At 40.0% G+C, this 11,635-nt stretch overlaps 2 protein-coding genes across 3 annotated transcripts in view; both read left to right on the forward strand.

Annotated features, from left to right (window-relative positions):
- The window catches only part of smpx (small muscle protein X-linked), a 16,152-nt gene extending 11,371 nt beyond the window's left edge, over positions 1–4,781 (forward strand). For both annotated transcript variants that reach the window (XM_005730436.1, XM_005730437.1), the window contains exon 5: positions 3,798–4,781. The gene's annotated coding sequence lies outside the window, so the exon portion shown is untranslated. The remainder of the gene's footprint in view (positions 1–3,797) is intronic.
- A 2,663-nt stretch (positions 4,782–7,444) lies between these two features.
- Positions 7,445–10,242, forward strand: klhl34 (kelch-like family member 34). The gene has a single exon (XM_005730438.1). The coding sequence runs from the start codon at positions 7,761–7,763 to the stop codon at positions 9,543–9,545; it is 1,785 nt and encodes a 594-aa protein (XP_005730495.1). The 5' UTR covers positions 7,445–7,760; the 3' UTR covers positions 9,546–10,242.
- The last annotated feature ends 1,393 nt before the right edge of the window (positions 10,243–11,635 follow it).

The raw sequence follows: 11,635 nt of genomic DNA on the forward strand, positions 1-11,635 counted from the left end.
GTCTATTTTTAGAAGTAGAGAGGATGTCTGTCTCCCAAATCCAAACTAGGAACTGATTCCCTTAGAAGAGAGTCCTGGAAGCTGAAGGCTCTGCCTCCCGTTCTACTTTTAAAACTATAAGCAAGCCTGTAAAGTGCTCTGTTAGGATAATATGGTACTAGGAGGTGTTTAAGATATGATGGGATCATTGAAGATTTTGTGTGTAAGGATAATGATTTTAAATTTGACTGTGATTTAATGAAGATAAGGTAATGTGGGAGAAATATACGTGTCCTTGTCAGTACTCTCCTTATAGTGTTTTGGATTAACAAATGTCTTTTCAGGTAAATTTTAAAACAATCTACAAATTAATTTGTGAACTAGCTTTTCAGTATCACTCTGAGACAAATTGTTTCTGATTAGATTATGCAAGGTCCTAAATCTTAAATAATGCAAGAAAACAGCCTTGTAAAATATTGCCTAAGGGAAGCATGTTTAATGTAAATGATACTGGACCCAGCACATGACCCTGTGGAACTCCAAAATTCCCTTTTGTGTGTGAAGACAGTACATTTCCTTTAACATATCCTAATCTCGGTAGTAAAATACTGTGGTCAGTGATACTGTATCAAATGCTGCACTGAGGTCTCACAGGACTGCAATTTAAGAATTTTTGAAATAAGGAAGGTTGGAGATAATTAACAAAGACAGCTGGGTCAAGTAAAGGCTTTTTACAGTAGTGGTTTCATTACAGCTACCTTGAATGCATCAATTATTGGTAAGATTTCTTTGTACAATCCTTTCGGAATTAGATCTAATAGAAGTAGACTGTTTTGTTTGGTACATCTAGGTAAAACTAAGTCTTGCAGTAAATCCTACATTCATTGGGGTTTTAATATTCAGTTTTATTGAGGCTATCTGAAAGTGTTACTGAGTGTGGTTTTGCAAGTTAGGGTAAACTTGACCTCATTTCTAGCTCTGTACTTTTATTCTTGGACTCTACCAGAGTAGGTTTACATCTGTCTTGGTGCAACTCCTCAGTTAATCCACTGTCCTCTTCCTTTAATGCCACCTTTCCTTGAAGTCAGCACTTGGCTGCCTTTGTTTCTGCAAACAAAAGTTACTTCTTGTAGAGTCATAAAACAAACTGTAAACCTCCTAGAAAACATAATTAAGCAGTCTTGAATCAGCAGCTTCTGAGAATCTGACCCAGAAGATGAGAGTGAAAAACGCAAACATCCACAAAAATGAAGATGATAGGAGATTGTTTCCATTTGGTAAATATTATGCTCATTACCTTGCAATTGTGGTATAAAACAGTGGATTTAGTCTTTTAATCACAAGCTCTATAAAACAGCGTCCCTTTTAATAGGTGAGGGAAATTTTCTGAAATGCTGACTGGCCTGAAAACACTGGATACAGAGTTACGTATAGCATAATGCTTTTCTGCAGTTGCCAAGTGCTCATGGTCACTTTTACCATATTAAAATCAGCTTACAAGAGTTGCTTAGTTAAATTTAAATACGCTATTTGTCTTCCATGAAACAGTGGTCACAAGCCATTCAGCCTGAATATTAATACAACACATCATTTCAGCGACATAAAGCTAATTACACCTTCAGCTATTCACTTGTCTACATAGCTTTTTATACATCTTCATCTTTTAGCATTAGCCTAGCTGAAAGTTGAGCTGCATTCTGAGATTTGTTTTTAAACAAAATACTTCTCCTTGAAGCAGTTCGGGTTTCTAGGGTTTAATCCCCGCTTTTTTAACCTCCTCCTAGTGTAGCCAGCTGTCGGTCACTGCGGCTAATTAAAGAATGGATAAGCAGTGAACAAACTTTCACAGTTGGAGCAGGTGGATGGGAGCTATGTGCCTGAGGTAACCATATTAGGGAGATCCACTCTCACTAACATCACAAAGGGCCAAGAGCAGAAAAAAAAAAACAGCTGGAGGCCAACTGTTTAGAGCAGTTTGAAGCCTGAGCTTACTTGGACTCATGCTGACCCTTACTACTTGAAACTCTGACCGTGTTTAATATGAGAATCCTCACTATATAACCACTATGTAAGAAGGGTTATGTGCAGAGTTGACAATGTCTCCAAACTGTTTGAAGAGTTCATGAATGACCACGAGAGACACCTGTAAGAATATCAAACACATCTTTGTCTAGAGCAAAGATATGTAGAGTTAAAAAGTCACACTGGCATCTTGCAACAATTACAGTCTGTGATATAGTGTCTTTTAATAAATATTTAGCGCTGCTTTATTTTTATTTTTACTTTTTTACCTCAACTTTGCACACACTGATATTAGCTAAAGTATGTCTCTTTGATGCATGGTAGGAGAACAAATGGTGCTATTGTATATCTTTTACATCCTACCCTAACCGGATACTCAAAATGGTCTACTCATATCTCTGTAAATGTGTGCTATTTGTATGGTGCTGGTGAGGATACGCAATAATTACTTGCAGTAGTTGCAGTTCACCACATGGAGTCAGTGTGGGCCGCTCAGCCTTTTGGGTCAAGCATCGTGTGTGTTGATGCCTCTGTGTGTGTGGGGGCTGGACAGGTTGAGTCAGATGCTATATTTATACTTTATGGGTGTGTGTGTGTTTTAGAAAATGAGTGTGAGCGCTGAGTGGCAGTCTGTGCTGCAACTTTCCCAGCGGGACACAGAAACCACAATATCCAAGCACTGCAGCTGCTGTGCCCAGCCCAAGCCACGTGGGTGTGCTGTGTAGGTGTTCTAAATGAGGGAGAGAAGAGATGGAATAACAAAAGCAGAAGCTGGTTTAAGTTTTAACATGGAAAATTATTCCGAACAGCAACAACAACAGCAGCCACGTTACTAGCTGTTTAGTATTCTGCACAAGGGAAAAAGAAAAAGAATGTAAATTTAAACTGGTTTCATAATAGAAGTTCATAGATATTTATTAGCTTGCATCTACATAAACTATATAAACACTATCCTCATACATCTGTTATCATAATTATTGTTATTATTGTTTATCAGTTCTTTATGCAGTTTATAAAGAACACACTATGGAGACACAGATACAGCACCTCTAGCAATTTTCATTCCAGTGTTCACCTGAAAGTCCAACCCATCTGTGTTTGTTTACCATTTTTTCCCAGAGTTGTGGATATTAATCTGCTGCTAAAACTGCCTAGGCTCTTTGGCGAAAGGTTTTCCACAAGATTTTGGAAGCTGCCTGCAGGGATTTGCTCTGTGCAAAAAGCATTGGACAGGACTGTGGACACGAAGTTCCACTCAAAACTGGCAAACGCTTTTATTTATGAATCTGGCTTCATGCATGGGGAAACTGCCTTGCTGAAACAGGCCGGAAATTTCCCAAAACTGCTGGCACAGAGTTGGATCACTTTATTAACTAAATTATCATTGTTTACAGCAGCATTATGAATTTCCTTTACAGGAGCGAATGGGCCTCAATTTACAAAACAGAACCCCAGATGTGAAGTAGAGAAAAGTATGGCTGTCCAAGTACTTTTGGCCAAGAGCTGAGAAGCAAATCTCTGACCAACATTAGTCGAAGACAAAAAATCAAAGCAAAACTTGGAAAAATGGATTTCTTGTTTATTACTTCAAGAATATGAGGCAGGCTTTTTGAAGGGTCAGCATCGCTAATTGCGCATGAGAATGTTTCTATATTTCAGCTACCAGTAGTAAACTGGCCTTCTCCTCATCGTCTAGAACGTCACAGACAGTCTGTCAGAGGTCGGCAGCTCTGAGACGGCTGATAGCAGCCAAAGAAAATCTCTCACCATGCCTTTATCTGCCTGTTTTCTTCCAGGATTCTCCAGCCAGGCGGAGAGGAAAGCAGATAATCTTCATAGACACAGACTTGCCCACTGACTCTGAAGAATGGCAAAATACAACCCCAATCCCAACATGTTTGGAGATACTAATGCCTCAGTTTTTATAAACTCTCCTCCAATCAGTAGTTTAACAGAAATATTTATTTATCTTTCCAATTAAATCATAATTTATACAACAATTTCAAATATTCTTGACAGTCTTGCTTCAGATAATATACCATTTACCTGGACTTTTAGAAGTGAGTGACTTGTGTTACAATTACAACATACTGTTTAGCATATTATCTGCTTTTCTGTTAAGTAGATGGTTAAAAAGGACATTTTATTGACAATGAATATAAATTCGAGGAATCCATCTCAGCAACAAATAAACTCTGTGGCGACACTTCAGCTGTTCACCACTGATTTATATTGATACTTTATATTGATACAATAATAAATGTTTCCTTTGTTAATGTTGTATGTGGGGTTTAAGGTCAGCTGTACTGCTTTTGGGGGAAATAATCATACGTTTGTTGTTTATTGTGATGTTTCCCAAAATGTCTTGAAAAAACACTGCAATAAATCAAAAAGGTTCTAAAAATCCTGTCCAAACTCGGTTTATCACTTATGCCTCCATCTGTTATAGCAAAAGACAACAGGAGTGCAAGTGTCTTAATATTACTGATAGATGCCGACGCTACAGTATTGTTTGAATTGTTTGTAATGTTAACCAACTGTGTAATAAGAAATGAGATTTCTAAAGACCTACAGCTGGATAAATGAAAAAAAGGGTAATTTTAGCCCATTGCTGAGTGGGTTTAGGCCAATATGTCATGTCCTAATATAGATTTTGAGAATATAAATGTAATGTTACTGTTAAAATGTTGAGGCGCAACCATGTATCATACACAACTAAAGTTTTATGGATATAAATTTAATGTTACTGTGATGAAATAAAAAAAATTATGACACTTTTATGAGGTGTTTTAAGTGCATAGAAAAACCACCAGATCATTTTAACGTGTTTGCTAGTGACACATAAAGTGTGTCAGGAAGGGGGGGATTTGGGGTTTAAGTTGAAATAAGGGGCTTTATGATCATGTTAGGACTTTCTGGGTGTTTGATAATTTAGCTATGATAAAACTTACTCATAAGTAATTGCTTTTATGCTTAAACCTAATTGATTGAAAATGCTTGTTTTGTTTTCTCTTTGATTTTTTTTAGTAGAATAAGTGAAAGGTGACAGTGTAGTAAAAGGTCAATGTAAAAACAAAATGCTTGCAGAGACAGATAACAGGACGTTAAGACAGTTTGCTTGGAAACTTTGTACTTGTTTGTGATCAGATAAGAGAAGAAGAGAGCTTCTTAAAAGGGTGTCAAAAGTGCTGTTTACCCAAGTGAATAACATTGAAGATTATATATGTATAAATGATTGTTTATAAACACATTGCAATCGTGCTCATAGGAGTTTCTACTCAGTCATGTGGAGGTCAAAAGCTTATAGGAATGGCTTATAGTACAGAGGGGTAAATGCAAAAACACGCTTACACACATAAATAATAATTAGGCTAATCCTTTTGATTAGAGAGTCCCGAACATGATAGGTTGAACCAAGTTTGAAGAATTAAGAGAACAATTGATCAACATAATAGGTTATGGAGGCGTAGCAGGGGATGAAGGAAGCACGAGACCAAAGGGAACCAATCACAGAAAGGGGGACCCCAAAAGAAGCACAGAGCACAGAGAACCACAGTTCCAGAAAAAAAGAAATATTTTTTTTGACTTGCTGGTTTTTATTGGTTAACCATTAATAACCTCGTAATCCTGATGACCTTTGTTATCCTATTTTGAAATGTTTCTTTTGTATGTTCACTTTGTAACTGCTGATTTGCTTTGTTCATGTGCGTATGTCACCTTAGCACTTGACATTAGTCTTGTGACTTTGTCCTTTAGAAGAAAATATCATCTTCCTGGTGGAGTTGACAGCTTGGGTATATTCGCTAACAAAGACTGCCTAAGCACACCGACAGGACATGACAGTAGTTTTCAGGGTGACATATTTAAAATGGATTATATCCTGGCTGAGACTTCTGGTCTTTTCATGTGGGTGTCAGGAGATTGGCAGTAAACAGAGTGTGACACTGATTTTAAAAAGAAATAGTCTGCTCAACCTGAAACTCTGACAAAACCAAATTAAAACTTCCCATTTACTGTGATGGAAAATGTAGCCTGGAGTGTTGTTTTCACATTACTTGCAGTGCCTGAAGGGGGGGAATGAACTCTGGTATCTCCAGCTGTAATTATTTTTGAATTATGTGCATATGTAATAGGAATTTTTAGGGGGTTTAGGTAGAACTCAGGAGCACGACAATGCAGACTCACTTTAATCATGACCTAAACCTTCAAATCCTACAGTTTGAATGGGCCACATACCACTGCATTTCACCACATATCCATCCTGACATCACTGTGCCCTATTGAAGACAGATAAATACACACACACAGCAGCTGTAGCTAAGTTTAGCTTCCATCGGGTCACGGTGGAATATTCAGAAACAGTGGTGTAGATTTAACCACCATATGGGAGAATCTGACACTATGTGGGAAAGATTAAAAATACTTTGTAGCTTCAAAAAAAAAAAGGAAAAAAAGGTGTGAGTCTGTTTTTTTTTCTCTTTGTGAGTAGCCCGTGTGCTGAATTTTAAACTGGTGTAACCCTTCCATAAAACAAACACACCAACGCGGACAAATACACACTCACCTCAGAGCGTGAGCCAGCATCTATTCAGAGACAGCAATCATAACTCAGAGCAAAACGTACCCTGCAAGATCTTGTAAAGTGTTCAATAACGTGCTGTTTGCATACTGATGTGCATTTGTTTGTGTATTAGACAAAGAGTGGCACCGCGGAGTATAGCTCAGCATTAATGAGATGACAGTAAACACATTAGTTAACTTGTAGCCTGATGCTTCATTATCTCTCTATTCTTTACGCTCACCATCGCCTCCTATCTCTGCATAAAAATAATATCATGACATCCATCTGTGTGATACTGACAGACTGCAGGTCATAAAAAGGTTAAATGCCTCCCAAAAGGGCACGGATAACTCTAATACCAAAAGCCATGAAGTACTTCTGACACTTGACAAATCTTTGACAGCCTGGCAAAACTTCCGCAGGTTTGATATCTACCTCGCGCCGCATCTGCCGAGTTGTGTCTGTGCTACTATTCCTGTCACCATGAGAGTGCAGATTGGTGGCATGCCCTGGAATCTTGGTCCCAGACTGTAGCAGCTGTATTTACCAATGAGTTCATCCACTGGGTTAGACACTAAAGCCCTGCCAGGCTCCCTCTCGGTCTCTTTGGGTGTGGGGTCAGGGTGTTTATCCATGCATCTCCATGCTCGCTGGTTGGTTGGTGTGTATGATTCATGGGTGATACTCCCTCTTGGAAACGGAGAAAAGGGCAGCAGACAAACTCAACACCAACAGAGCCGGGGTATCAGGGCAAGAGACATGAGGGCTTTGGGATGGTTCATGTTAAAGTGCCAAAAAGGGGGCGGGCTGTAGCATTGTCTGTGTTTGCAGGGGGCCATTATTAACCTCCGCATCATGATGTCACATGCTCTCTGCTGAAGGCAGAGAGGGACAAACACACAGATGGAGAAAGCTTGCCAAAGGAGACACACTCTTTCCTGCGCCTCTCATTTCCTGCTTCTTGCTCTCCGACTAATATCCAATTCTTTTTACACTTTTTTGGTGCCGGCTTGTCAGCAACCTCTTTTTTTGACTTCACTCTTCAGCTTTTCCTGTGCTTGCTGTGTTTAATGTTTCTTCACCGTTGCTTCCTGGCTCCTTCCTGACAAATCTTTTTCCTTTAACTTGCTTTCACTTTTTTCAAAAGTTTCCTTATCTTCCTTCCATCATTTCCACTCTCTTGTCTGCCGTCTTTTGGATGGATAGCTACTCTGTCCTCTACAGTTCTTCCCACAGAACCGGACTTCTCTCTGGCTTCCAGCGCCTTCGCTCACAGAGGAAGATGTGTGATGTTGTCTTACAGGCTGGCGGCATATCTTTTCCCTGTCATCGCGCCCTTCTAGCCAGCTCCAGTGACTATTTTTGGGCCCTGTTTGGAGAGACTACTGCAGAGAGATTAGCAGGCTCCATTAGCCTCCCTGCGCTAACACCAGAGGGCTTAGATGCCATTCTGGACTTCCTGTATTCAGGTTGGCTCAGCATCTCACCCTCCACACTTCCTATTGTCCTGGAAACAGGCAGGTACTTGCAGGTGGAAACAGCTGTGGCGATATGCGAGCGTTACATGACTGATGGTTTAAATGCCAAGAACTGCTGTGACTATGCTAACCTGGCTGAGCGCCACGCCCTCTCAAATGCACTTGAGGCTGCCAATCAAACCATTGCCATGGAGATGGGAAGCTTGATACAAGAAAGCAGGGACGATCTCCTGACGTTGAATATTGAATCACTCTTGGCGGTTCTGGATGCTGATGAGATACCTAGTGTTAAGGAGGTGGAGCTCATAAAGCTGGTCCTGGATTGGCTGGATGATAACGGGCCCCTCCCACTCCTGAAATCAAATCTTTTGTTGAGTCGTTTGCGCTTTGGATTGGTCCCCCCGTCTGACCTCACAAATATCAGCCATGCCCACAGAGCCATGGCCACACCTTTAATAAGGAGCCAGCTGACACGAGCATCCGAGTACCACAGGCTCGGTTCAACTCAGCCCATCAGGCAGAGCCGGCAGACAACGCTTAGAGCATCACCCAATTGCGTGCTTCTTGTGGGTGGCGGGTCCAGCACTGATTGGCCAGAAAAGCAGGTGATGGCGTTCGATCCAAAGAGGAAGAGGTTTTCATCTTTGACTTGTGTTCTTCCGCTGAGACTGAGAAATCCCTGCGTGTGCTCAGTGGGAGGTTTCCTCTTTGTGATTGGAGGAGATGAAGTGAAAGAGGGAGATGAAGATGAGAAAAGGCTTGTTACTGTAGCAACATCCAATCAGGTGTGGCGGTACGATCCTCGCTTTAGTTGCTGGGAGCAGGTGGAGTCCATGCTGGACAGGAGGGCACAGTTCACTTGCTGCGTGGTAGAGGATGTTATTTATGCTTTGGGCGGACGACACACACGACCAGACACCAACACACATGCCTCTGTAGCTTCTGTGGAGTTTCATGATATAGCCACAGGAGCATGGAGGAAAGGGCCACCAATGCCTCAGACACTTTACGGCCACGCCTCTGCTGTGCTTGACAACAGCATCTATGTGTCAGGTGGTGTTCCGGGTAACTATAGTTACACTCAGGATGAAAGCAGGGAGAGCAGCAGAGAGGTCTTCTTCTGGGATCTTAAAGGCAGAGTCTGGGAAAAGAGGGCATCCATGTCCATCGCCAGGTTCAGTCATCGCTTGGCAACTGCTCATGGCTACATCTATGCACTGCTGGGGATGTACGAACCCTTCTGTGATATTGAACGATACCATCCACAGTCAGATCACTGGATGCGACTCAAGCCGCTTCTCACTGGCTCCTTCAACTACGGCATGGTATCCATGTCATCTGGGAATCTTCTGGTTTTCGGAGGGAGAAGGTGGAGTAACGGGCAGGAGGTGGTTGTGAAGAGTGTGCTGGAGTATGATACAAAGAAAGATTGCTGGAGAGAGATCTGCCAGCTTCCCAGACCTCTCACTGGGACTGAGTGTACGCTGCTGCCTCTGCCAGACTAAAGAGCACAAAAAGTGAGAAATGTATTTTACAAGTGCTGAGAGCCAGTTCCTAAAGTGAGAATTTCACTTTGAGTGGGTGTAATATGGTATCAAAATGCTGAGCAGATGCTTTAAAATCAACCACAATGTAGTACATTTTACCCCCATTTTCCCCAGGCTGTTCAAACTCTAGGTTTTGGGTACTAAAACACAGAAATAAGGATATTGCTCATAGTTGAGCAATAGTCTTTGGGGCCTGTGCGGGAAACTAGGTTGGGGGACATGAAATGTTTACTACCACGCAGCCCTTAACAACTTCCTCAGTTGTAATACTTTTATTTTTTAATATTATTTCTGGTCTTTCTGGTCTAGGGAAAAATATCAAACAACTAGTTTTCTCCTACTAACAGCTAGCCTAAGGCGTGTTGTCTACACTTATTTGCATTTGACACATGAAGGTGTACAGCAACAAAGCAGTTTGATTAGCTTAGCATAAGGCACACAGCCAAACACAGTATATAATTTTTAACACTTTTATGTCTACATTGATTAAAGATGTAGCCTAAGGTTTCATTTAATTCATTTTAAGCTAGCTGTTTTTTCTGTTTCCAGTATTTATGTTAGGCTAGGCTAGGCTAACCTTCTTCAAGATAATCCAAATATTTCTGATCTAGAGTTATATAAAAATCCCAAACAAAGCTCATATCTTTTTCCTTAATAGAAACCCTAAAGGTTTTAAATATTTTGTGTAATAGGTGGATAAAGGCCTTTCTCTGGTTTCATTCTTTAAGAAACCTAGCAACTACTATTTTGTAAGAATTATTTGTAATGTCTGAACGGATACACTCACCAAAGACTTTTTTAGAAACACCTTTCTAATACTGGGTTTGGATTCCTTTTGCCTTCATAACGTTATTCTTCATGGCATAGATTCAACAAGGTGTTGGAAACATTCCTCAGAGATTTTGGTCTATATTGACATGATAGCGTCATACAGTTGCTGCATATCTGTTGGGTTCAGGTCCATGATGCTATAATTGACTGATTAGGTATTGACTGAGTAGGTAACATAACATTTGAACACTTGAAAAAGTCGCAAGTGAGCGTATAATCTTCATAAACCCCTATTTTTTTATGACAAACAAAAGGCTAATGCTGGTTAGCCATAGCAATGCTAGCTGATGTCCCTATCCCAGCTTTTATGATAAATTATTGTTTACTGCTGCTTAGTTCAACACTTGTAGATTTTCCAGAAAAATATATGAGAAGACCAATAAATATCTGTGTGCGTGTGCGCCCGCGCCCACACGTGCATGCATTTGTGTTTGTGTTAAATATGAAGCTAGTGCCAGTAAAACTAAGCTTATATTAGTTTAACAGAAACTTTAACATAACCTTTAAAAACAAATCTGATATTTAGAGGGGGTTTTTTATTAACCAAAGTGACTGTTTTTTTAATTTTATTTACAAATTTATTTTCATTTAATTTATTTATTTATTAGGTTCGGTTCTAATCCTGCTGTCACGTATTTATTTAACATTAAACATTGCACCATAGATTAGAAAACTGATCAGTTACATGTGTAAGCTATTTATGACCAGCAGTATCAAGGGACAGAGTTGGCGGGGAGCACACTGAGTAACCTCTAATGTTTAAGTGTATGAAGTGTAAAGTTTCAGAGCTCTAATATGTGTCTGTCAGTTTAGAAACAAACAGCAACACCGAGGGCAAACTGAGCAGTAACACCAATATATTACTGGCCACTTGTGGGGATCAAATCATATAATTAACAATTTCTGTAGCGTTAGACTCACTAATCTTATTTACAGCAGGAGCAATGTTGTGTATATAATCTATGTTCTTTATAGATCCTTATCATATTGTCTCTGATTGGAATAGCTGGTCAATTTTGTGCAGTCAAATATCAAATGGCCCTTTTATGTGAGCTAACACTAAGAAACCTTGGCTCTGTTGAACTTGGCTATGTTAAACTTCTCAAACCAGAGCTCTTTTTGCCTTCTACAGTGGCTCTCTGAGTGAATGAATATGAATATGAATATGAAAATTGTGTTTAAAAGTTAAAAGCAGTTAATCTTAGTTAAGTTTTAAT

Source organism: Pundamilia nyererei, unplaced genomic scaffold (assembly GCF_000239375.1).
Source record: "Pundamilia nyererei isolate P.nyererei 1_Seehausen unplaced genomic scaffold, PunNye1.0 scaffold00037, whole genome shotgun sequence".
NCBI classification, from domain to species: domain Eukaryota; kingdom Metazoa; phylum Chordata; class Actinopteri; order Cichliformes; family Cichlidae; genus Pundamilia; species Pundamilia nyererei.